The 27,376-nt window shown below is 36.4% G+C and overlaps 1 protein-coding gene and 1 pseudogene across 1 annotated transcript; both read right to left on the reverse strand.

Annotated features, from left to right (window-relative positions):
- Positions 1-691: 691 nt before the first annotated feature.
- LOC123254659 (N-acetyllactosaminide beta-1,6-N-acetylglucosaminyl-transferase-like) lies at positions 692-11,612 on the reverse strand. The gene is made up of 2 exons (XM_044683633.1): positions 10,697-11,612; positions 692-726 (listed from the first exon to the last, which is right to left on the reverse strand). The coding sequence occupies exons 1-2, from the start codon at positions 11,610-11,612 to the stop codon at positions 692-694; spliced, it is 951 nt and encodes a 316-aa protein (XP_044539568.1).
- An 11,204-nt stretch (positions 11,613-22,816) lies between these two features.
- LOC123254670 overlaps positions 22,817-27,376 on the reverse strand; it is a 47,459-nt pseudogene continuing 42,899 nt past the window's right edge.

Raw genomic sequence — 27,376 nt, forward strand, 5'->3', positions numbered from 1 at the left:
TTAGCATTTGCTTAGCCCCACCTAACTGGGACCTTAGGGTCTATTGTTTGGCCTGAGACTAGCTAAGTCTGAAACTTCCCTAGGGTGAACTCTCAGGGAACTTGGGGTCTCTGCTTACATGCTAACCCTAAACTTGGGGGTTCACCAGATCTTACTAGGCTACAAATTTGGGGGTTTCTAGATTCCATGTTGACACTTACATTAAGCTTGCATTACTGTAAAATTCTGGGGATTTTTTTCATGAGACTTCCTTTTCAGCATGACTTGCAGAGTTGATGTTTTTAAAAGCCTAGGGATGATTTTTTTTTTAATTCAAAGATTTTATTTAACCAGTTACATGTGATAACAATTTCCAAAATATGTTTTCCAAAATTATAAGATCCAAACTGTCTGTCTCCCTCCCTTCCCTGCCCCTTCCCAGAGATGGTAAGCAATTTGATCTGGATGATACATGTATTATCATGCAAAACATATTTCCATATTGGTCATTGTTGTAAGAGAATACCTGTGTAAAACCAAAACCCCAAAAGTTTTATAGTCCTTTGGGCACAGTTCCATATTGCCCTCCAGAATGAATGGATCGTTTCACAATTCCACAACAATGCATTAAATGTCCCAGGCACAATTTTTATCACTATTGAATTTCATTATGTTATTGTCTGCCCAGTGATATGACTCCTGCAAGTGTGTGTCAGCCCAGAAGAACTTTCCTACCAATAAGTGGAACTGAGGAGGAAATTTTTGTGAGGAGTGTAAGGAATTGAGATTATGCCACTTTGGGAAAATATGCTTGAATATTCCTAGTAATTACACATAGTTGTTACAAAGTCAATGCTTTTTGAGTTGTAAAATATCATATAAATATAATATATTGTCATTGTTATTGTTAGAACTGAATTTTGTGTTGATATACATAACAAACCCTGAAATATTTTAAGGTCTATTAAATGAGATTCATAATCATTCAAAAGATAATCCACACTGGCAAAACAAAATATATAATGATTGCTTATTGTCCAAATAATGACATACAATTGGATGGACAGTCCACTGACTATTGCATCAAGAAGAGACAGTGCAAGTGAATTTAATTCCTTCTAGCTGGGCCTAGAATTAAATTGGAGAAAGATGGTGGGATGTAGTAATTAGGAAGCTTTCAAGTGCTTTCCCATCAAGTCAGCAAGCATTTATTAAGCAATTACTGTGTGGTAGCTACTGTTTTAAGTGCTGAAAACACAAATCCAAACAAAACGAAAGACAGTCACAGACCTTAAGGAGATTACTAAAAAATATCATGAGAGAGATGCATGATTCAAGGGAAAGGGCTTGCAGAATTATCAGAGTGAGGGATGACAGATAGACAGAACTCATGCTGCTATGGTACCCACATAATGAGAAGAGAGAGAAAGGAAGGACCCCCCCCCCCGGACATGAGATCCTAAAAGAGGATTTAAAGGAAGGCACAGGCAAGATTATCACAAGATGGGTGGTGATCAAGCCATAGGAGGGAGTCCCCACAGTCATGAGATCAGAGGTCCATTTTAGTGATATGGACATAAAATATTATTAGCTTATTCAATTTAACAAATGCTTATAAAGATACCTACTATGTGCTACGCACTGGAGACTCCAAAGTCTTCAGAGACCTTATTTTCTACTGAGTAGAATGGGTATACTGTGCAAATATAGGTGCTAACAGAAAATTCCATTTGAGAAGAGGAGGGCAGTATAAATGTAGTGTTCTGGTGGCCCACTGATTCACAACCTGAGAGGCTGGGGGGAACAAAAGGGTCCTTTTGGTATTAATAGGAGTCTTGTTTCCATAGCTCTTAGTTTCAGTTGAGAACAGTTGGCTTATATAATACAGAAGCTATCTGAGGCCCAATTCAGCAGTCAGAAACTACCGCTTTTGAAAGAACTGTATAATCCATTGAGAAACAAAATTCTCTAAGAGGGATTATAAAAACAATGAACTTCTACATAGCTGGCAGTAAAAACAGCCTTAAAAAAAATAGTTGAAGTTGAAGGCCCTTCCTAGTGCTAAATTCAGGCTTTAAAAATTGCCTTCTCCAAAGTACTGTAACTCCATCTGGGCTTCTAATTAAAGGGGGATACAAGAATGCCCTATTTCTTTAGGTTACATTCCCTCATGATGTATGTACCTGATAGATTTCCTCACTGAATACATACTTCACCTAAGGGTCCAGCTAAAGTTGTGGATTTATGCTGAATGCTTAATTGAAAATACTTCTGGAATTAGGGCTAAATAGTTAGGGTTGAGTTGAAGAAGAAAGGGAAAATTTTTGGCAAGTTCGAGAATACAATTTTGCCTTTAGGGCAAGAATATTTACACACACAGCTCAGCTACATCCTAAAAGTACAAGGGATATTCTGATAATGCAATGTATAATGGTGAAGAATGACAGTAATTTAATACAAACCCATTCGTGAGAACCCAAAGCTTCAGAAACAAAGAATCATAGAATTTTTGAGCCTTCAGAAAGAACTGAAGAATTCATCTAATGCAGAGCCCTCATTTTCCATAACAATGTGCCTTCTGGTTTTTTTGGGTTGTTTTGTTTTTTTTTCCTTCTGGACTTCTACTTAGATGGGTAGATTAGATGATTGATTTTCTGATATCTGGAAAGGTCTAGTAGAAATGAAACTGAACTCACACCTTCTACTTAAAATGAAAGTCATTGGACTTCTTACAACTTTAAAGCTGTTCAAACAAATCTCATTAGGAAAAGAATCTACATTCCCAACATGGAATTTTGCCACTCTATTTCCACTTTAAGGTGCTATGATCCTAATTTCAAAATCAAATCTCAAAAGGCATGAAAGGAAAAGTGGTCATTTCTAAAATCAAGGGAATTTCTTTCTTTCTTTTTTTTTTTTTCCTAAAATAACCTTTAGGGAGCAGTTGGGTAGCTCAGTAGATTGAGAGTCAGGCCTAGAGACGGGAGTTCAAATCTGAACTCAGACACTTCCCAGCTGTGTGACCCTGGGCAGGTCACTTGATCCCCATTGCCCACCCTTAGCACTCTTCCACCAAGGAGCCAATACACAGAAGTTAAAGGTTTAAAAAATAAAATAAAATAAAATAAAATGAAATAACCTTTACTTTGTCTTAGAATCGATACAAATTATTGGTTCCAAGGCAGAAAAGTGGTAAGGGTTAAAAATGGGGTCAAATGGGGTTAAAAAACTTGGAGTTGGGAGCAGCTGGGTAGCTCAGTGTATTGAGAGACAGGAGGTCCTAGGTTCAAATCTGGCATCAGACACTTCCTAGCTATGTGACCCTGGGCAAGTCACTTGACCCCCATTGCCTACCCTTTCTACTCTTCTGCCTTGGAGCCAATAAACAGTATTGACTCCAAGATGAAAGGTAAGGGTTACTAAAAACAAAACAAACAAACAAAAAAAAAACTTGGAGTTAAATGACTTGCCCAAGTCTCCGAGCTAGGAAGTATCTGAGGCCACAATTTGAACCTATGACCTCCTATCTCCAGGCCTGGCTCTCTATCCATTGAGTTACCTTGGTATCCCTGATGAAGGTAATTTCTTTCTTTCCTTCTTTCTTTCTTTCTTTCTTTCTTTCTTTCTTTCTTTCTTTCTTTCTTTCTTTCTTTCTTTCTTTCTTTCTTTTTAGGCAATGGGGTTCAAGTGATTAAGGTAATTTCTATGGCAAAAGGAACTAAAAATGATGAGGCAAACATAAAATTACATAGGAACACAAAATTCATATCAAAGTATTGCTCTGAAAAGGAAATTAGTGCCGGAGACCTGAAGAACATAGTGGGTGCAATTACTGAACTGCTGTTGTTGACTTCTGAAAAATTATGGAGAACAGAAGAGATGTCACATAAATAGGAATAAAAAGCTATGGGTCTGATTTTCTTTTTTTTAACTCTCCAGTAATATTTTATTGTATTCTCTCCCCTCCCATTACACAGAAACAATTTTCACCATTTGTTTTCTGACATTTTGCCATCCAAATTCTCTCTCCTTCCTTTCCTTCTTCCCTCCCTGATATAGTATCTCTCCTTCCCTTCCCTCTTCTCTCCTCTCCCTGAGACAGCAAGCAATCTGATAAAGGTTATACATGTGCTATCATGCAAAACATATTTCCATAATGGGCCTAATTTCTAAAAAGGGAAAAGTGAATTCTTCCAACTATGGGTTAGTGAGCTGGATTTTGATTCCTAATACAACTCTGGAACATATTATTCAAGGGTTCTAACTTTGAACAGTTAGAAAGCAAAACTGGGATTACATAGAACCAGCATGAGTTTATCAAAAGTAGATTATGTCAAGCTACCATCATTTTCAGTTTATCAAAACACCCCATCAAGGGTGACCAGATTAAGAAGGTTTTTCCTTCGACATGTGATACTTGATGTCAGAAAGGCATTTCATAATCCCTCTCATGATATCCTAGGGGAAAAGATGGAGAGATTTGGGATGGATAAGAGTACAATTATATCAATAAGTGGCCCCCAAGGGGAGTAAGTGTAGCCATGTGAATTCAGTAAAAAGTCTCCAGGAGACTATGCTAGGGATCTGTCCTTGGTCCTATGCTGTTCAACATGTTTATCCATGGTTTGGATAAAGGCATAAATGCCATGCTTATCAAATAACATGAGAGTATCTTAAAAAGGCCAAAATGATGAACTTAATCTACTAAAAACCCAAAGCTAGGAAAAAAGACCTGGTAGTTCTAATGGATTGCAAGCTTCATGTGAGTCAACTCTGTGAAATGTTGGTTGAAAAAGCTAATTGAATCAAGTAGATTTTGGAGGGTCCCAAGTGCCAGACTAAATAAAGAATCTTCTTTTATTTTGTAAGCAATAGGGAATAACTGGAAGTTTTGAGCAAGGAGATGACATAGTCAGACTGATGCCTTGGGAAGGATAATTTTGAGAGCTATGTGAAAAGTGGAGTGAAAAGGGAAGAGGCTAGATCTAGTGAGACTAATTAGGAAGTTGTTATAATTGTCCAGGTAAAAGATGATGAGGGCCTAAGCTGGGGTAGTGACCAGTTAAGGAATTAGGGGCATCCCTTGCAAAAAAGTTTAATTTATAGGATGTGGTAATAAATCCTTGATCTTTTGGAGGTTTGCAAAGGGAAAAGTCATCTGATTAGCTGAGAGGGAGGGAACAGTCAGAGAAATCCTACAGGCAGCTTAAAATAATTGGTGGTAGAGGGAGTTGGGAGATGTGGAGATAGGTGATAACTGAACCTATTGCAGTGGATAAGATCACTAAAGGAATGAACAGAAAGAGAAAACTCTTGTGAACAAAATCTCAGACAACATCCACACTTGTCATGGCAGAATGAAGATAATGAACCAACAAAGAAAACCAAAATGGAGCAGGTTGAAGGAGAACAAGGAAAGGGCCTTGTCATTGCCGTCAGAAAAGAAAAAAGTATCTAGAAGGAGGAAATTGGGAGGAAAATGTTTTGTTATTTATTATTTGCTAATTATATTATTTGAACCTAGTTTTATCTAGCTAGACATGTTTAATCCAGAATGTGAGGTGGGAGACATTTAAACCCTGGGTAAGGAATGCTTAGACTCCACCCAGGTCTTATTTTGGGTGTGCTCAATAGTTTGTATTTTGGCTTAGTCCAAATTTCATTGAAATTTTTACTAACCTGCTGATATCCATTTCAAGCAACTTACCTGTAGGTTGGCCACTTAGCTTGTACCCTAGTTTGAACTCAATATAACGTACATCTCAAAGATTTGAGAGGGAGTCACACCTTTATCCAACTTTCTCCTTTATCAAATGACTTAAAAATTACTTCCAAAAATATTTTTAGGTTTTTGGTTTTGTTCTTGATTGTAAGGATCTGGCAAAATGTTTCCAAAAAGTTAAAGAAGAAGACTAAGAAAAGATCACTGAATTTAGCAACTAAAACAATCACTGGTGACCTTGGAAAGAGCTATTTTAGTGAAATGGTGAGGTAGGAAGGCAGATGGCAAGGGGTAGTAAAGTGAGGGATGAGTAAGGGGAGGCTGGGAGTGTAGACTACTGTTGACCTTATTAATATAATAACCTTTAAATGGAATTTAGAGAAGCACAGGATTCATAATGAAGAAGATGATGGTTCTGGTATACTCTTACCTGGCTGGACCACATCAGAAATATTATTTTCATTTTGAGATACTACATTTTAAGAAAGAAATTCATATGGCTATAGATATCATGAGTTTATTTCCTTCAAAAATACCTATCCATATCCTTTTACCACTTATCAATTTTGAGCTAATATATATCGAAAGGGCATTGAATAAAAAGGTAAGGGGACTGAAAACTATGAGCTAGGCACCTCCACAGTTAAATGGTATAGTGGCCTCTGAGTTAGGAAGATCTGAGTTCAACTATGACCTCAAGCACTTTTGAGCTACATAAGCCTGGGCAAGTCACCAATTTCTGTCTGCCTCAGTTTCCTTAATTATAAAGTAGGAATACTAGAATCTACCTTCCAGAGTTGTCATGAGGATCAAACGAAATAATATTTGTAAACGGCTGTCTGGAACATAGCAAGTACTTAATAAATGCTTCCTTCCTTCTTGTTTAACCCTTCCTAAATTGTTTAACTTCTCTCAATTTCAGTTTCCGTCATCTGTTAAAATGAGTAATTACAGCAAGCACCTTACAAAATGGTTTTAAGTATCAAATGAGATAAATAATATATATAAAATGCTCTGTAAGCCTAAAAGCATTATTCATATGTTATATGTTAATTATTATCATATTATGTTCATTTGAAGGGAATGAGTCCATTTGGCTTATAAAACAAAAGAGCTGGGGGATAGAACGTGGCATAAAAATTTAGCAGTCATTATAGGCTACCATTTGGAAAAGTTTAAAATTTGTTTTGCACAGAATCCAGAGCACAGATCTACAAGCAACAGGCAGAAGTTATAGAGAGACAAGTTTTAGGCTTAATGAAAGAAAACCAATTAAGGCTGTCCAAGATGGAACCAAGCTGTTTGGGAAGTAGTGGGTTCTGTCTGCCTCACTAGAGGTGTTCAGGCAGATATCGGATGACTGCTTATTAGGAAGCTTATCAAAGGGATTCAGTTTCAGTTTTAGGTTACATTAGATGACCCCATCCTACCTTTTCACTCTGAGATTCCATCATTCTATTAAAGTCTGAATCTCTGATCCATGAACTAGAAAACAGCTCCACATAATTCCCTGTGAAATTCCTTAGGGGTTTGGTGAGGAAGGGTGTAAAGCAAGCTGCCCTGTCTTCTCCCTTTCTCATAAATATGCCAACTAAGATGGTACATGCTCTGCTCAAGCTTCCCTTGTTGCAGTGGGTGTGTCGCCATGGTACCTAGCCCTGGCTCCTCCTCCCCTTCTCTAGCAAGTTCCTGCATCTTTCTGGAAGAACTGCAACAAACCAAGGGATAAGAAATCGATAAAAAGGAGTCATTCTATCATTTAGCATAATTCCTGACACATAGTAGGCACTTAATAAATGCTTGTTCACTTTACCTAAGCATAAGCTAGATTGGACATTGACAAGGAGTGAAAAGACTATATTTCTGCCCACACTCAAGTAATGTGTGTTCCCTGATACTAGAGAAGACAGTCTAGTCCTTAAGAATACAATCTAGTAAAGGCAACTTAAGACTGTACACAGATAATGAGAGAACAAGATACAGGAAATCAAGGGTTTTATTCAATGATGACCAAATCCATTTTGGGGGTTTTTGAATTTTCAGGGTATTATAGTTTTATCTTGTTGTACCTTTTAAAGGAAATAGAATACCAAGTTTGTTTTTTTAATTATTGTATTGTAGTCAGAGAGGTGGAAAGGAGTATCAAATTCATCTGACGATTGTTTTGGGAGAGGTGGAATGCCAGTGGACTGTCTGACATTAACTAACAGTTTTTTGTTGTTGTTGTTGTTGTTGTTTTTTGTTGTTTTTTTTTGTTGTTGTTGTTGTTTTGGCTTCTGAGGGAGGAAAGACAGGGAGAACACCACTTGAGGTAATAACAGTCTTCCAGTATGGACATTTAGTATGCAGTGAGTGACCAGGTTTTCAGAAGCAATTATTCTCTATAAAGCCTGACATTAAAAATAGAAAAACTGATATGATTAAAGGTATTTTGTTAATGAAGGGCTGTCTTGGAACTGTGCCTAAGCTGGCTTGAATCCTAAAGTATGATGCTGTCATGTATCTACTGGCCAAGTGTAAGAGAGCAGTGACATTTGCAGTTGGAGATCAATTTGTGTGTAACCTGATACTGCATTTGAGGAGGGACATATACAAAACTTGGGGGGCTACTAGTGTTTATTTTTTTCACTTAGTTTTTTTGTAGCATCTTGCAGAATTCAGGTGTATAATAAATGTCTTTGAATAAAATTGAAATTCTGTTAGCTGGGTACCTCTCCCCCTTTTGGGCAAAAGTATCTACAAACATTTAACATAAACAAAAAAAGCTAAAAAGTTAAGTCAATAAGCATTTGTTTGTTTGTTTGTTTGTTTTTATTAAACCCTTACCTTCCCTCTTAGAGTCAACACTGTGTATTGGCTCCAAGGCAGAAGAGTGGTAAGGGCTAGGCAATGGGGGTCAATGACTTGGCCAGGGTCATATTGCTAAGAAGTGTCTGAGGCGATTTGAACTTAGGACCTCCTGTCTCTAGGCCTGGCTCTCAATCCACTGAGCCACCCAGCTGCCCCCTATTTATTTTTTAAACTAATTTCTGTCTTGGATTTGACACTATTGGTTCCCAGGCAAAAGAGCAGTGAAGACTAGACAATTGGGGTTAAGTGATTATTCCATAGTCATACATCTAGGAAGTATCTGAGGCCATTTGAACCCAGTACCTCCTATCTCTAGACCTGACTCTCCATTCATTGAGCTACCTAGCTACAAAAGCATTTATTAAGCACCTACTATGTGCCAGGAACTGTGCTATTTTGGCACAAAACCCCAAAACAAACCAAAAAAGAAAGAAAGAACTATTCCCGTTTTCAACGGCTCACAATCTAATGGAGGAGACAGTGAACAAACAACTATGTGAAACAAAACATATACAGGATGAATTGGAGATAACAAACAAGAAGGAGGTGATGACAGATGACTGAGAAGTGAAAAGTTGGCTCAGGAACATGTCTACAATGGACTACAATGTTGTTGACTACTAGATTCAGAATGAGTAGGATAACCGAGCTGGTTCTAGATGACTGATGATAAAATATACTTTTCTTTCCATAGATGAGGTACAGATCAACAATGGTTTGGAATATCACATACATATTTACACTGCCATAGCCATTTGGATGGGATGGTTTTGCTTAACATTTGTTGTTCTAAGAGAAGCACAGTGTGTTTGGGAAGTGGTGTATTATGGTGTTCAAAGAATGCATCAAAAGGATATTTAAAAAACCAAACAAGTACAGAACACCCTGTAAGCTAACTGAGAGATTTTGGAATCCAACATCTTGTTTTCCAGGAAGAGCACTCAAACAGAACACTTAAGGTCCTGTTATCACACTCTAAATGCAATCATGTATTTTTCCAGGTTGTGCTGTGGATAAAGAGTTGAGCCTACAGGCAAGAAGATGAGTTCAGGGTAGGTAGGTAGCACAGTGGATTGATCAATAGGCCTGGAGTTGGGAGGACCTGGGGACAAATATGGCTTCGGATAGTTCCTAACTGTACAACCCTGGACAAGTCATTTAACCCTTGCTTTTCTGTCTTAGCATTGCTACTAAGACAGAAGGAAAGGATTTTGGAGGGAAAAAAGAGGGAGACTTGAATTCAAGTCCTGCCCCAGATACTTCAAAGCTGTGTGAACTTGAGCATTTCACTTAGCCTTTATTTCCTCAGATGTCAAATGGGAATAATAATAACACTTATCTCACAGTATTGTTGTGAGAATCAAACAAGGATAATATTTCTAAAAGCATTTAGCACATATTGGGTACTATATAAATACTTATTTTTTCTTCCCCCTCTCCTTCCCTTCTAATACTGTAGCCTCCTAATGACTTGAATGAAAGCAAATTTTTTCTTACTATTACCAAAGTTCTATAGTTCAACTTTGATTCTTCCTTATTTTCTTATCTCCTGAGTCTTAAATAAGTTCCTTCCTTCAAAGACAAATCTGCTTAGTTAGGTGAAGGAGAAAGTGATTTGTGGGAAATCCCAGAAGTCTCAGAGGTTGGCAACCTTTTTGGCCATGAGAGCCACAAACGCCACATTTTTTAAAATGTAATTTCCTGAGAGCCGTACAGTGTTCACAGTGCGTGCACTTCTGTAACAGCGCCTGAAAAAAAAGATTGACTTTATGGCTCCTGCAGAAAGAGCCATATCTGGCCCTCAAAAGAGCCAGATATGGCTCCAGAGCCATCCGTCGCCGACCCCTGCTTATCTATTTCAAACGAAAAGTATCATCACACTGATTCAAGGAACTCCATTGAGGTAAGGGTACAATTCAATCCGGAATGGTCCCTTTGCATATTGCTTTCCCATATTAGGTCAAAATACTGGCAGTTTTTCAGTCATCTAGCACAAAGCCCATCATTTCAAATTATACTCATGAAATATTAGCTAGGAATCTAAATGGAAAGAAATTTATCTTCCATTTCTGAGGGGGTGGGAGGAATCAGTTCTTCAAGAAATTGTTTAGCACACCTTATTTTAGGAATGAAATAGATACATACCTGGAATCCTATTGAGTGTCACCCAGAAGTGTTCATCAGGACTGTAGGTGTCCTTAGACCACTGCAAGAAATCAATGGCCCGTTGATCTTGGAGAACAAAATTGACAAACTCCCTTGTAAGGGCAACATAAGCAGAACCAAAGTAAATGGTCAAATTGTGTGGAGGTGGGGTTTTTAATGCTTTGGTGTTTATTACATAAGATGCCTCTAGTCCCAGATGCTCTCTATGGATATATTTTGTCCTTTCAACAGCATGTGCAGGAGGCAGCACCCCAGGGGTGATATTTTTCCCTTTAAATCCTTTCAAATGCTGGATTATTTCCTTGTTAGTTCTCAGGGGGAAATCTTGCCCACAAGTGTTGATGAGGTACTTCCATCGAACCTCAGAGGTTACAAGGTCTCTCATGCAGTTCAGGTCAGCCTGGAGCCTGGATATTCCACCATAAACAACTGGCTCCATTTTGGAGGCAAGGAAAGCATTGGGGAAGCAGCTCACCAATCTCCCCACAGCATCTTTGAACTCAACTGTCGCCTTCTCATCCACGTGAACACAGTAAACATTTTGGGGCATGTAAACCGCCCTGAAGAGTCTCTCAAAGGTTTCAAAATCCTTATGTATGACCATTGCATAAGCCAAAGGAAACTCAGCCTCTTCTTTTGAAAGCGCAGTTGTTATGTAGTGACTTTGGAGCAAGTATTCCTTGCAAGATTTCCCAGATACTGTTAGCGTGTTTTCCAACAGAAAAGATGTTTCCCCTTTGATAAATGAATTGCAGATTTTAGCTAGAACTAAAGTGTTTGTTATATTTAGCCTCTGAAGGCTTTGATCACTATAGATATTAAACATGTAGACCAGAATTAAAATGACTACAGTAAAAATAGGAACTACAAAAAGATAATGCATCAACGAAGGCATGTTTCAAAGTCAGTCAAAATCATGAAGTGCTTGCTTCCAACTTACTTTTTTTCCACCTGAGTTGGTATTTTGATCCAAACAGCTGCCTCTTCCGCTCGGGAGGATACACAGTGGTCACTTTCCATCTCTTTCAACCAGCCCGGCTGTTCTTTCCCTCCCTTGGCTGACATTAGGAACCATTCCCTCCTCTTTCCTCTGCCTGCCTGCCTGCCTGCCTTCTCAAACCTTCTTTGTCTAAATCCCAGTAGCAGGTTGCTTAAGCCCAGCCTATATTTCCCCAGGCTCCTAGTTTGCATCGGCAAGCGGCTTTCCCGTAGGTAGGAGCAACTCCGAACTCCCAGAACCCACTTTTCCTTTTCAGATTCGGCTTCTCCAGTATGATCCTTTTGATATTCTCCTTTGGCGGGGGGGAGGGGTCCTGAGAGGGGGGATTACCCTTTAGGGAATTAGCCGAGAGAGAACCAAAATCTAACGCCGAGTTCTGGCAAGCGAGCCCATTTCCTGCTAATCATTGAACAGGCGGTAGCATTTCCCCCAACCCCCCACACCCTCTCCCAGCGCTGCCGTAACCTACAACTTATCTTCTCTCCTGTCGCACAGGCAAGCCGACGATTGTACAGACAAGCAGATCACGCTTCAGAGAGTGAGCTAGTCTTCATCTGTGGCGGCTACAAACTTCCTCCAAAGGATTTGTGAAGAAAAACAGACCCATCGCTGAGATGAAACAAAGAAAAGTTTCTCTCTCCTCATCAGGAACAAGAACGGCAGAAATCAAGGGTCTAGAATTGCCCTGTACGATGGCTTGTCTATGTTGGCTAAATAATTCATGCTCCTGATAGTTTTGGTGGAAAAAGTCCCCTGAACTCTAAAGGGGTGCTGGAAGAATACTTGGCACAGAACTGACCGTGCCATGGGTTCATAATTATCTCTGAGTCTAGGCTGAGTACCATTTGCCAAAAGATACTTTTCTATCAAAGGTATTTATTTACCACCAACTTTTTGTGCTTTTCAAGAGCCAATTTCCTCTAACAGAAGAGAGCTGGGCTCCAAGTTAGGAAAATGTGGGCCCAGATGACGGCAGCTAGGTGGCACAGTGGATCCAGTGCTGGGCTTAGAGTCAGGAAGATGGGAGTTCAAGTTCAACTGCAGACACTAACTGTGTGGGCATGTGCCAGGCATTTAACCTCAACTGGCTTTGGTTTTTTCAACTATATAGTGGGGATAAAAACATCTACTTTACAGGATTGTGGTGAGGATCAAATTATATATTTGTAAAATGTTTAATATAGAGCCTGTGTACTACTCTCTTCCTTCCCTTCAAAATCAGGCCCCTGATGTGCTGACTGTCTACCCTGGGAGAAGTCATTTAACCTTTCCAGGTCTCAGTCAATTCTCTAAGAGTATATATAAGTTTCAGAGCAGGTGGTAAATTGGATTGGTGGGGGGATGTGGGGGGATGTGCCTCACCTCTTATATCAATGAAATCTCAGGTTTGGGTAAAAAACCCCAAAACTTCTTAAAACAAAGGTGACATTACTTTCAACTCCTGAACTCCTTTAGGTTGTTTCTTTCTTACCTGAGAAAATCCACTCAAAATCTTCATCTCACTAACTTTTGACATCGATATGTAGTCTTCTCCATCCCCAAATGGAAATCTTTCCATGTTGTGAAGAAGTGTCCCTTCTCCCCACCTTTTTAATCCTGTCATTCCCTACACTGCCCCTTAGTAACAAACTATGAATTAATTCTTCATTTATTTCTGTGTTGTGTAAGATTAAGAAAAGGAATAAAATACATATAAATTCATCTGGTAGAGAAAAAAAATGAGTTCAGTATGTAATCCTAATCAGTAGTGGGGATATCAGTATCAGAGGCTTCCATTTAAATATGTATTGGTGATGTCTTCCATCCTGAGGAAATTTAAACTTTGATGGAAACTAATTTATTAGAGAAAATCCAATATGGTATTGTATTATATTTACATTGGTTTAAAGTAGAAAAGATACTTGTTGACATTAACTCTATAATTCAAAGCAAAGTATCTTGTAGAATCTTAGGGTTTAGACCCAGAAGAGTCCGCAGAAATAATCTAGCTGGAGGAGCAGCTGGGTTGCCCAATAGATAGGGAGCCAGGCTTAGAGACAAGAGATCCTAGGTTCAAATCTGGCTCAGACACTTCCTAGCTTTGTGACCCTGGGCAAGTCACTTAACCCCGATTGCCTAACCCTTACTACTCTTCTGCCTTGGAACCAAAACACTGTATTGATTCTAAGATGGAAGGTAAGGGTTTAAAAAAGAAAAAGAAATCATCTAGTTCAACCCCCTCATTTTGCATATGAGGTAACTGAGGCCCAAAATAGGGAAATGATTTTCCCAAGGAGTGATTAGCAAAGCTAGGAAAAAGTTTGTGTTGGGTTTTTTTTTTTTAAAGCTTGAATCTTCCAAATTATCAGACTATGTAATTTCATTGTACAGAGGTGGAATGTAGCAAGCAAAGTCATGGATTTGGAGTCAGAAAGAAAAATCCCACTTGAGTCATTTCCTCACTGAGAGATCATAGATCACTTAACCTCTCCCTTTCAGTTTTCTCTTTTTGTAAAATAGAGATGATAATAACCTCCTAATGTGGTTTTTATGTACTTGTCTTCAAGTGCTATGTAAATGTAAGCTATTATTGTTATGATCACTGGATAAAGGCCAGATCCCCATTTCAATTGTGTGTTAAATCTCTCTTTCCTCACCCAAGGCTAGATTAAGTCTTAACAAAACATTGCCCTTAATAAAACCATAGTAATCACATTTTTGATGATCATAAAATAGAACTACTTGGACAATTTGAAATTTACATTCAAAATATATCAATAAGTTAAAATTAATTGTGAAAGAAACCAAGAAAAATCCTTTCTTCCATTATTCTTCAATTTATTCTCTATTTTTCCTACAGCAGAGCTTTAATAGTCAAAGTAGTACTTTGCTTTCCATGCCAATTGCTTTTATCACAATATGTTTTTCTCTATGCATCCCCACCAAAAAAATCAACTGGCAAGTTCTATTGACTCTCTCCTCTCCAAACTATTTTCCACACAACTTCCAAAATAATCTTTCTATATCCACAGGTATTATATGAACACAGCTATAAAATATTCTTTGTAGAAATAAAGATATAAATAAGAGTGGATATAAATAAAATTTGATGTAAAAGCATTACTTGCTCATAATTGGATTGTGCCATTAGAACAAAAATGATATATAATACTATATATTAATTTACATTTCCACTAAAACAAACTATCAAAAACTTATTTTGTGGAACTAGGAAAAAAATAACAAACTTGGTTTGGAATAATAAAAGATAACCTCAAAGGAAATAATATATATTTTTTTAAAGGTAGGAAAGAGGGAAGTCTAGTAGTATCAAATGACAAACTGTGCTTCAAAGCAGAAATCATCAAAATTATTTGATGTTCACTAAAGAATAGAAAAGTTGAGAGTACATATCAAGAAATAGAGGGGTAAGGCAAAAGGAAAAGGGAGTGACCAGATTAAGATAAGTCTGAAAAGGGATACAGCAAAAAGAAAGAAATAGGACAAACTGAGGAAAAACAATATAGAGAGAAATACAGAAGTAATTATGATGTGAATGTGTATGAGATGAATTCATCCATAAAAAAGAAAATGCTTCGAAGAATGGATCAAAAATCAAAACCCAATGATATATTTTTTATAAGAAAAATACTTTAGAATGAGAAATACATAAAATGAGAGACGAATGGAAAAAATAAAGGGCTGGAGTAGAATATACTATGCTTCAGTTGATACAAAGAACACAGAGGTAGCAATCATGATCCCTGACAAAGCTAAAATAGATATAATCAAAAGAGATAATAGGGAAACTATATTATGTTAAAAAAGTACAATAGATAGTGAAGCATGATCCATTTTGAATCTATATGCACAAAATGTCATAACTCAAATTTTTAAAGGAAAAGTGAAAATAAATTACAGATAGAAATAGTTAACAAAACAATAACAATGGGAGACTTTAATCTATCTCAGAACTAGATGAATTTAACAAAAAAAAAAAAAGAAGTCACGTTGATGAATAGAATCTTAGATAAGTTAAATATGATAAATATCTGTCAAGATCTGAATGGTAACAGAAAAGAATACACATTCTTTTCAACAGTACATGGTACCTTCATAAAAATTGGCAATATATTAGACCACAAAAATATTCATTAAATGTAGAAAAGCAGAGATATTAAATGCAACCTTCTCAGATCATAACATAATAAAAATTGTATATCATAAGGGTCAGTGGGAACAAAAAGTAAAAACTAATTGAGGACTAAACAATGTAATTTACAATGAATAATTTCATGAAAGAGAATGATAATAATGAGACAATATACCAAAATCTATGGGAGACAGCAACAATAGTGGTTAGAAAAAAATTTATATCTTTAAATGCTTATATTAGTAAAATAGAAAAAGGAAAGATAAATAAATTGGGAATGCAATTAAAAAACTAGAAAGAGAACAAATTAAAAATCCCCAACTAAATAGCAAATCAGAAATCTAAAAAATTAAAGGTGAGATTCAAAAAAATTGAATATAAGAAAACCATTGAATTAACAAATACATATAGGAGTTGGTTTAATGAAAAAATCAACAAAGTTGATAAACCATTAGTCAATCTAATGAAAAATAAGAGAGAAGTAAACTAAATCACATACCACCAATGAAGATAAAAATTAAACCAACTATTAGGAGTTATTTTCCTCAACTAAAACAATGAAAGAGTAGCTCTGATAAGCCTAAGAGAAGTTCTAAAATGGCTATGTATTTTTGTAAAAGAAATATTTATTAAATAATGGGATTGACTATTGTGTATGATTTTCTTTTTTTTTTTAGTTAAAGATATTTTATTTTACCAATTACATGTAATAACAATTTTCAACATAAGTTTTCTGAAGTTTTAAATTTCATGATGTCTCCCTCTCTCCATTCCTTCCCCTTTCCCAGAGTTGGTAAGCAATTTGATCTGAATTATTCATGTATTATCACGTAAATCCTATTTCCATATTGTTCATTGTTGTAAGAGTATACTCATATAAAATCAAACCCCCAAAATAAAAATACAAAATAAAGTGAAAAATAGTATGCTTTGATCTGCTTTCTGACTCCAAAAGTTCCTTCTCTGGAAGTGGATAACATTCTTTCTTATAAATCTTTCCGAACTGCCCTGGATCATTATACTGCTAATAGTGGTTAAGTCTTTCACAGTTGATCCTCCCACATTATTGTTGTAACTGTGTACAATGTTTTTCTGGTTCTGCTTATTTCATGCTGCATCAATTCATGTAGGTCTTTCTAACTCTTTCAGAAATCATTCTACACATCATTTCTAACTTCACAATAGTATTCTATCACCATCATATGCCACAATTTGCTCAGCCTTTTCCCAACTGATGGAAATCCCTTCAATTTCCAATTCATTGCTACCAAAAAAAGGGCTGCTAGAAATACCTTTGTACAAGTAGGTTCTTTCTCCTCCTCCTCCTCTTCCTCCTCCTCTTCCTCCTCCTCCTCCTTCCTTCCTTCTTTTTTTTTAACTCTTTGGTTTACAGACTTTAGTAGTGGTATTATTGTATCAAAAAGTATGCAGTTTTATAGCCCCTTGGGCATAGTTCCAAATTGCCCTCCAGAATAGTTGGATCAGTTCACAATTCCATGAACAATGCATTATTGTTCCAATTTTGCTATATCCCCTCCAACATTTATCACTTTATTTTACTGTCTTATTGGTCAATTTAATAGGTGTGAGTTAGTACCTCAGAGTTTTAAAAATGTGCATTTCTCTAATCAAAAGAATGATTTAGAATGTTTTTTCATATGATTATTGATAGCTTTTATTCCTTCATTTGAAAACTGCTGGTTCATATCCTTTGACCATTTGTCAGTTGGAGAATGGCTTGCATTCTTATAAATTTGACTTAGTTCTCTATATATTTGAGAAATAAGACCTTTATCAAAGAAATTCGTTGTAACATTTTCCCAGTTTGTTTCCCTTCTAATCTTGGTTACACTGGTTTTGTTTGTGCAAAAACTTTTTAATACTATGTAGTCAAAATTATTCATTTTACACCTTGTAATGCTCTCTTAAATCTTGTTTGGCCATAAATGTTTCCCTTCTCCATAGATCTGACAGGCAAACTATTCTATGTTCCCCTAACTTACTTATGGTATCACTCTTTCTGTCTAAATCATATACCCATTTTGATTTTATCTTGTGTGAGATATTGGTCTATACATAGTTTCTGCCATAGTGTTTTCCATTTTTCCCAGCAGTTTTTGTCAAACAGTGAGTTCTTATCCCAAAAGTTGGGATCCTTGGGCTTATCAAACACTAGATTGCAAAAATCATTTACCCCAATCTGCTCTATTAATCCACCATTCTATTTTTTAGCCAATACAAGATTGATTTCATGATTAATGTTTTCTATTACAGTTTGAGATCTGGTACTGCCAGGCCACCTTCCTTTTTCTAATTCCATAAAATATTTTTTTGGTAATTCGATTGGTATGATACTGAATAAGCAAATTAATTAAGGTAGAATTGTCTTTTTTTATTAGACTAGCTCTGCCCACCCATGAACAATTAATGTTTTTCCTTGTTTAGAGCTTACTTTACTTATGTGAAAATGTTTTGCAATTACGTTCATAGAATTCCTGTGTTTGTCTTGGAAAGTAGATTCAAATTCCAAGAATTTTATATTATCTAGAGCAGCGGTGGGCAAACTTTTTAAAGTGGGGACCAAAGGAAAGAAAATGCTTATCTGTCAGTCTGTTTCTATGACAACTCTTTAGAAGTTTCATTGTGTTGTATTCTACTCATTGTATTTGTCAGATCAGAAATAATGTTGCAGGGCTGGATAGAATATTTCAGGGGGCCACATCTGGCCCACAGGCTGTAGTTTGCCCATCACTGGTCTAGAGTTATTTTAAATGCAATTTCTCTTTCTATCTCTTCCTGCTGGACTTTGTTAAAAATATGTAGAAATGGTGATCATTTATGTGGGTTTATTTTGTATCCTGCAACTTTGTTAAAGTTATTAATTATTTCAAATAGTTTTTTAGTCGGGTTTCTTAGGATTCTTTATATATACCATCATATCATTTGCAAAAAGTGATAGTTTAGTTTCCTCATTGCCTACTTTAACTCTTCTAATTTCTTTTTCTTCTTTTATTGTTAAAGCTAGTATTTCTAGTACAATGTTAAATAATAGCAGTGATAACAATGATACCCTGGTCTTATTAGGAAGGGTCCTAACTTATTCTCATTGCAGATGATGATACTTGCTGATGGTTTTAGATAGATACTACTTGTCATTTTAGGGGATGACCCATTTATTCCTTTGCTTTCTAGTTTTTTAAAAATAGGAATAGGTGTTGTATTTTGTTGAAGGTTTTTTCTGCATCTATTGAGATAATCATGTGATTTCTATTAGTTTGGTTATTTATATGGTCATTTATGCTGATAGTTTTCCTAATATTAAACCAACCTTGTATTACTGGTATAAATCCCACCTGGTCATGGTGAATGATCCTTATAATATATTGCTGTAGACTCTTGCTAGTATTTTAAGACTTTTTCAATGATATTCACTAAGGAAATTGGTTCATAATTTTCTTTCTATTTTTGCTCTTCCTGGCTTAGATATCAGCACCATATTTTTGTCATAAAAATAATTTCTTTGCCTTTTTGTCAAATAGTTTATATGATATTGGGATTAATTGTTCTTCAAATGTTTGATAGAATTCACTTTTGAATCCATCTGGCCCTGGGGATTTTTCCTTAAGGAGTTCTTTGATAGCCTGTTCAATTTCTTTTTCTGAGATGGGATTATTTAATTATTCTATTTTTCTCTTTTGTTTATCTGGGCAATTTATATTTTTGAAAATATTAATCCATTTCACCTAAATTGTCAGATTCATTGTCATATAATTGGGCGAAATATTTCCTAGTTATTGTTTTAATTTCTTCTTCATTAGTGGTGAATTCACCCTTTTCATTTTGGATACTGGTAATTTGATTTTCTTTCCTTTTAAAAATCAAACTAACCAATACTCTATTATAAATGCTACCCCCCCCCCATGAAGGGGGGGTGAAGGGGAAAGTAAAAACAAGAATCGGGTAACCATGGAAAATTTTTCTAAAAAAATAAAATATTAAAAAAATAAAAAAGGGGGGCAGCTGGGTAGCTCAGTGGAGTGAGAGTCAGGCCTAGAGACAGGAGGTCCTAGGTTCAAAACCAGCCTCAGCCACTTCCCAGCTGTGTGACCCTGGGCAAGTCACTTGACCCCCATTGCCCACCCTTACCAATCTTCCACCTATGAGGCAATACACCGAAGTACAAGGGTTTAAAAAAAATTTAAAAAAATTAAAAATAAAAAAATGCTACCCCCCAAAAAACCCCCCAACTTCTAGTCTTATTGATAGTTCTCTTACCTTCAATTTTATTAATTTCTCTTTTGATTTTTAGGATTTCTAAATTAGTCTTTAATTAGAGAATTTTAATTTGTTCTTTTTCTAGTTTTTTTTTTAAGTTGCATGCCCAATTCATTACTCTCCTTTTTCTCTAATTATTAATGTAAGCATTCAGAGATATAAAATTTCCCTTAAGGGCTGCTTTGGCCAGATCACATTAATTTTGGTATGTTGTCTCATTGTCATTCTCTTTAATGAAACTATTGATTGTTTCTTTAATTTGTTCTTTGACCCACCCCTCTTTTAGAATTAGAATATTTCATTTCCAATTAATTTTTGATTTACCTTTCCATAGACTCTTGTTGATTATAATTTTTATTGCATTATGATCAAAAAAGAAAGCATTTATTATTTCTGCTTTTCTGCATTTGGCTGTGAAGTTTTTATATGCTCATGTTCAATTTTTGTGTAGGTACCATATATTACTGAAAAGAAAATATATTCCTTTTTATCCCCTTTCAAGTCATTAGCTTCTATTTGCCCAATTCTAATTTTTAAGAAATTATTTTCTTCCATGACCTTTTGAACCTTCTTTTCCATTTGGCAAATTTATTTTTTTTAAGCTGTTATTTTCTTCTTGTGTTACTTTTATTTCTCTTTCTGATTTTCCCCCTGCCTCTCTTATTTGATTTTTAAAATTCTTTTTTGAGCTCTTCCAGAGCCTGAGACTAATTTCCATTTTTTCTTTGAAGTTTTGCACGTGGCTACTTTGATTTCACTGTCTCCTTCTGAGTCCATATGTTGCTCTTCTTTGTCTCTATATTATTTTCTATGGTTAGGTGGGTTTTTTTTTTAAACATTGGCTCATTTTCCCAGCCTTTTTTTTTTTCACTTTTATTTTGAAGGTGGACTCTGTTCTCAGCATAGAGAGGGCCCTCCTTTAAACTTCAGTTTTTCCTGCCACTACCCTCAACTCCAGTTCTGGATTTCTGCAAGTTTCAGTTCTTCTAAGGTGGTATAATGGCTGATGGGCTGGGAGCTCTGAAAGACAGCCCCCTGCTCAGGTCTTCCTTTGGACTTACACAGGCCAGGTACACTGAAGAATGCCTTGTATTGGGGCTTGAGGCCTTAGTATAGCCTTGGGAAGGGGCTCTCTACCTCTCCATAGGCTTGCACATGCCAGATGAACCAGACTGCCTTGCAGTAGGGCTTAGGACCTAATGGCAGAACCTAATGCTAGAGCTTAAAACTTCAAGGGGTGGGAATGGGGTACTCTGCTGCTGGATTAGGCAGGATCTCAGGCTCTCAAAGTTGGCTTAGTCCCAGGTTCAGACGCTAGAACACTAGCTGGGGAAGTGGGGAGTTTGCTATTGCCTTGTGCAGGTAGTCCTTGGTGCAGCTTTGCTGCTGGCTGTCCTTCCCTCTTGCCCCAGTGAAAAAAACCCTCTCCGCCTACCTTCCAAGTTGTTTTTTTTTGCCAAAACAAAAATATTTGTTTTGAGGCATCATTTTAAGGTTTGTTGGAGAAGATTCTCAGAGAGGTTCCAGTTTTCCATGCTGCTACCTTGCCATGTTGGTTCTGCCTCATATATGTGTGATTTTCAAGCTAGACAAAGAGTCTTGGAACATATTGGTTGAGAGGTTCTACTATAAATAAATATTCAGATGATATAAACAAATGGTTCCCAGAAGAAAGGCAAATTATTAATAATTTGAAAAAGTCACAAATCAATATGAAAAACACAAATTAAAACAACTCTGAAATTCCACTTCATACTTCTCAGATTGGCAAAGGATAGAAATAATATCAGAGGGCCTTTGGGAGACCAGGCAAACCAAGGGATTTTATTTTGCATTTTTAGTGCTTAGCACAGTGTCTGGCACATAGTAGGCACTTAATATGTTTGTTGATTGACCCTTGGTAGAGTTGTGAATTGACTAAAACTTTCTAGAAAGCAATTCAGAAGTATATCCTAAAAGTCCCTAAAATGTAGATACCATCTGATGGTTACCAATACTAGAAAGAAATATACTCCAAGGAACTTAAAAGGATCGGTGTGTGTGTGTGTGTGTGTGTGTGTGTGTGTGAACAAAGTTCAGAAAAAAAAGTAGATGACTATCAACTGGGGGCAATGGTGGAAAAAATGACAATATGAATTTAATGGAATATTATTGTACCAGATATCTCATTTCCCACCTAGATACATTAATTTTGGACTTCTTTGGCTTCTTCATCATGCCTTCTTCCAAGTATCATTCTCCGTCCACTTGCTTTTCAGCTTTCTTTTGTATATTGTCCTCTGCTATTAAATTATAAGCATTCAGCAAGTAGACTGTCATTCCTTCTTTGTATCCCCAATGTTTATCACAAATAGAAGTGCTTAATAAATGTTTATTGAAATATTGAACCAATAAGTAATGACTAAGGGGATGATTCAGAGAAACAATGGGGTCTTTTATTAACTGATGACTAGTGAAGTTTTAGGAGAATAATTTATATGACTATAACACTGTAGAGAGAAGCAGCTACTAAAGACTTAATAACACTGACCAATGCAATAGTCAATCAAGATTCCTAAATTTGGAAGATGGATTATACTTCCCAACTCCTTGCAGAAAGTGCAAAATGAAATACACAGTTTTAGACATGGTCACTATGTGGATTTATTTTGGTTGATTATATTTACTTGTTATAAGGGAAAGCTTTTTATTTTTATTTGTGCGTATGTGGGGCTGGGGCAGAATTATGAGAAAGTTCATGTGTAGGAGTAGTGCTAGTGATACCTGAAAATAAAAGGAAAAAGAAAAAAATGAACTAAAATAATATACAGAGGAGCATGGAAGGAAAGTTCAGATGAGGACACAGACAAGCAGCACAGTGTGGGAACTACCAAATTAAATCGAAAATATACTTTTAAAAGCCATACTGTGAAATAAAAATGTATAGTATCCAGTCCTCTTTTCCTAATTATCTTTGAGTAAAGAAATTTTCATTGTGATGTTTATAATAATAAAAAATGAAATTAAAAACAAAAGCAAAATAATCTTCTCAAATTACACATCTGACTATGAGGAGCGGTTAGGTGGCTCAGCAGATTAAGAGCCAACCCTAGAAATGGGAGGTCCTGGGTTCAAATATGACCTCAGACACTTCCTAGTTGTCTAGGCAAGCCACTTAACCCTCACTGCCTAACCCTTATTGCTCTTCTGTCTTGGAACCAATACACAATATTGATTCTCAGAAAGAAGGTAAGGACCTAAAAAAAAAATTTTGCAACCCCTGATCAAAAGTCTTCATCTTCCCTCCCTGTACTGCTGAGTCATTTCTTTAGGTCTTTCTCTACCACGTCTCTAGTCCAGTACCATTACCACTCCTCTTTTTCAACTCATTTTTTAAATGTGTCTTACTCCATTAGAAAATAAACTTCTAGAAGCCAGGGACTAGCTTTCTGCTTTTACTTGCATTTCCATTGCTTAAAACACCTGACACATAGTAAACACTTAATAATTCTAGTTAAACCTGGGTCCAAATCTGGCCTCAAACATTTCCTAGATGTGTGACCTTGAGCAAGTCACTTAGCCCCAGTTGCCTAGCCCTTCCTGCTCTCTGCCTTGGAACCAATACCTACTATCAATTCTAAGACAGAAATTAAAGGTTAATAAATAAATAAACCAACAAATGCTCCTTGACTTGACTTGAACCAAGGCAAGTATTTAATCTGAGTTTATCTGTAATGGCATGGCCAGTCTTTTCATTCTTGCTAAAAAAATAATGGTCACAGCCAAATCAGTTGCATGGTGATCTTCTTCGGAGGAGAATGAACAGCATGGATCCACTGTGGACTGTGACTTTCACACTAATTAATTAAGCAATCATTTATTAAGTGACTCTTTTTCTGGGTAACGTATTATGCTCCATCCTATAGGACATAATAAAGACAAAATGAGATAGTAAAGACTATGTGATGGGTAGAAAAGAAGAATGAGTTTAAGCAAGTGGTTTAGAGCCCATCTGAGGAGGGACTTAAATGCCAGGTTGTAGAATGTGTATTTCATCCAGAAAAACCTGAGAAGATTTGTATGAACTATTGCAGAGTGATGTGTACAGAACCAGAACCATTTATACTATCCCAATAATACTATAACGAAAACTGCTTTTTTCTTTTTTAAAATCTTTATTTCCTGTCTTAGAATCAATACTCAATACGGGTTCCAAGGCAGAAGAGCAATGAGGGCTAGGTTATTGGGGTTAAGTGACTTGCCCAGGGTCATACACTTACCCCAGTGTCTGAGGTCACATTTGAACCCAGGACCTCTCATCCCTAGACCTGGCTCTGTATCCACTGAGCCACCCAGTTGCCCTGACAAACAGCTTTGATAAATTGATCAGCCATGATTCCAGAAGACGTTAATGACCTACACTATAAATAAAATTACACACATCTATATGTATATGTGTATCTATGTCTATATCCATAGCTATATCTATGAGGTTGCACTGTCCTTAGTTTGATTTGAACTAGACTAAAATGTAATTGGAAAATGTTTAACCAAATAAATAAAATACAATAGAATATAGATAATGTTAATGTGTGGTCTCCTAAATAAATATGCAGCCTAAGAGATCCTTACATATTGTTTAGTAGCCCCTCTTTTTATTTGAGTTTGCTACCACTGGTCTAGAACACTAAAAAGATATGACTCGTCTAGGATCACACAGTCAGCATCTATCAGAAGTAGAACTTGAATCCAAGGCTTCTTGGGAAATATCTCTATATTCATAACTCTACTCTATATCTATGTGTATATGTGTATATGCAGCATATCTATGTGTACATACATTTACACATATGTCTATGTGTATATGTAGCTCGGTGGATAAAGTACTCAGTCTGGGGGTCAGGAAGGCTCATCTGATAAGAAACATTTACTAGCTGTATGATCCTGAGCAAGTCACTTAATCCTGTTTGCCTTGGTTTCCTCCTCTGCAAAATGAGCTGGAGAAGGAAATGGAAAACTACTCTAGTATCTTTGCCAAGGAAACCCCAAGTGGAATCATGAAGAGTTGGGCATGACTGAAATGAATGAACACACAATATGTGTGTGTATAAAACTTTATACATTTTAATATGCAACATAATTATCAACTGTTATTATAGCACTCATTTCTACATTTCCTCTTCCTTACCACCCACATACACACTTACTTAACTGGCCTATTCTAGTCACCTCTTAGTATTAAAAGCTCTACATTTTCTCTGGCTTCTTCTTTTAACAGATGGAGAAGTGGCCTATCATTTATTTGATTCTGGTAGTTATCTTTCATTTCTTTTTTTATAGGAGATCCAGGGAGTCCAGATTTGGCTGCTTAGCTCTTCCTAGGGGTTTATAATATGATAAAATCCTTTATTTAGAAAGAAGTGAGGGAATGGCTAAAATGGACTTCCCTGAGCTTCTGCTGGCTCCCTTGTTTCTCATTTTTGAGACTTTGTTAGTATAAAGTTAACTCGCATAGATCTACCTATATTAAATAAAAATGTCCCTCTAAGTTTCATCTTATAGTCTTTTTTTTTTTTGCCTTTATTCCTTCAGTACACTAATCATGGGCAATATTGAATTTCTTCAAAAAAAAAACTGACCCCCTCTATTATAATGATAGGAGCCTGAAACACATCAGGATAGATAAAGATAATCAAAGAGAGCAATAGTTTAATTGCCAAATGAGTTGTACAGACAAGAATTAATAATAAGAGATCAGATTAGGTGGGATGTGAGCTGGCCAAGATTTGTCTTCATAGATAAAAGTGAAGAGGGCGTTCTTCAGTGGGGGTGTAGGAATAATGGGAACAAAAGTAAAAAAAAGCAAGAAAACTCAAAGGGTGCTCCCCAGGGAGAAGAACTGAGTTTTGATTTTTGCCAGTATGGCAACTTTCAAACCATCGAGCCTCTGAAACTGTCTGATAATGTCATTCAAAGTGTTCAAAGTTATCTGGGCAATTATAAATTCCATAGACTAGGAGACATTAGGCATGACAAGCAGACCATTTGGTCCATTATCTTACCTGGGTAGGTACTCCCTTCAGTAATGCAGACCAAAACCCCTTCATGCCTTAGTTCTTAGCATTTCGAAATAGGAGAGGTTTTATAGATCATCAGATCAATTCCCAAGTGTCCTGCCCAAGATGGAAGCTTTCAGTTAGAAGTGGGAGTGTTTGTTAAAGGGTAAGTTGCACTGCTTAAGGGGCTATCCAAGATTAATTGATAAAAGAAATTGTCATTGGCTAGAAGAAGCCCTCTAAGTTTCTTGCCCCACTAGCAACTATTCTCCTGTCCAGATGAGCCAACTGGTATGGTCTTATACTTTTTTATACTTTATGTTAGACTCAAAAGATCATGGATCTGGAGCTCAACGGGATTTCAAAAGTCATCTAATCAACTCCCCTCATTTTATAGATTAGGTGAATTGAGTCTCAGCACAGTTTTGTAGCTTGTCCAAGATCATCTAAGTAGTAAATGTCAGAGGCAGGATTTGAACCTCTAGCTAAAGAGCTAATGTTTCTTCCACTGTACCAACTTCTACCTTTGAAGTTCAGTAAGCTATAATAAAATGTAACTATACTAACATTTGCTTTTCTGTCTTCCTTTACATCCATTTCTTTTGTTTAATTGCTTATGCCAGGGCGAAATTCACTGTTTCTTGGCATATTCTAGAACAATGGGAAAAGGACTTGTTATGGAGTCTGAAGAGCTGGATTCAAATTCTTCCTTTGATACTGACAGTCTATGCAACCTAGAACAAGAGACAATTTCCTTGAGCCTAAGTTTCCTCAATCATAAAATGAAGGGAATGGCCCAGATGACTTTTGAGATCCATTCCGTCTCTAGATCTAGATCCCAATGATGCATCAGTCTCAATTAATCAACATTATCATCTGGGAGGAAAGGTAGAATAATTGATTTTCATAAATTTGAAGGGAAAGTCTATTAAATTCATAAAGTCAAAGCATAAGACAAGTACATTGAATTGAGCTGGCAGATTTCAGGCAAAAATAAACAAAGTACATTTTAGAGTAACACTAAAATCCGGGATTATTTAGCTGCATATGATTAAGATCAGGCTCATTCTCATGTTTTATGATTTCTCTGTAATAGTTCTGTGTTGGAAGACAATTTTAAAGGACCCCTTGTCAGAATTACTGAAGCAGGTCAAATGACTTCTGGTTTGCTTGACTGTTTTTTTTTTCCTTTCCCTAATTGCTATTATAGAGAATTC

Source organism: Gracilinanus agilis, chromosome 1 (assembly GCF_016433145.1).
Source record: "Gracilinanus agilis isolate LMUSP501 chromosome 1, AgileGrace, whole genome shotgun sequence".
NCBI lineage: Eukaryota > Metazoa > Chordata > Mammalia > Didelphimorphia > Didelphidae > Gracilinanus > Gracilinanus agilis.

What these genes read in the sequence shown, in the direction of transcription:
- LOC123254659 (XM_044683633.1), bottom strand. Translation starts at nt 11,612, where the DNA reads ATGCCTTCGTTGATGCATTATCTTTTTGTAGTTCCTATTTTTACTGTA. An exon ending in GACACTCAATAGGATTCCAG is followed by an intron (nt 727 to 10,696) that starts GTATGTATCTAT and finishes TTTCCTCCTCAG; the next exon opens with TTCCACTTATTGGTAGGAAA.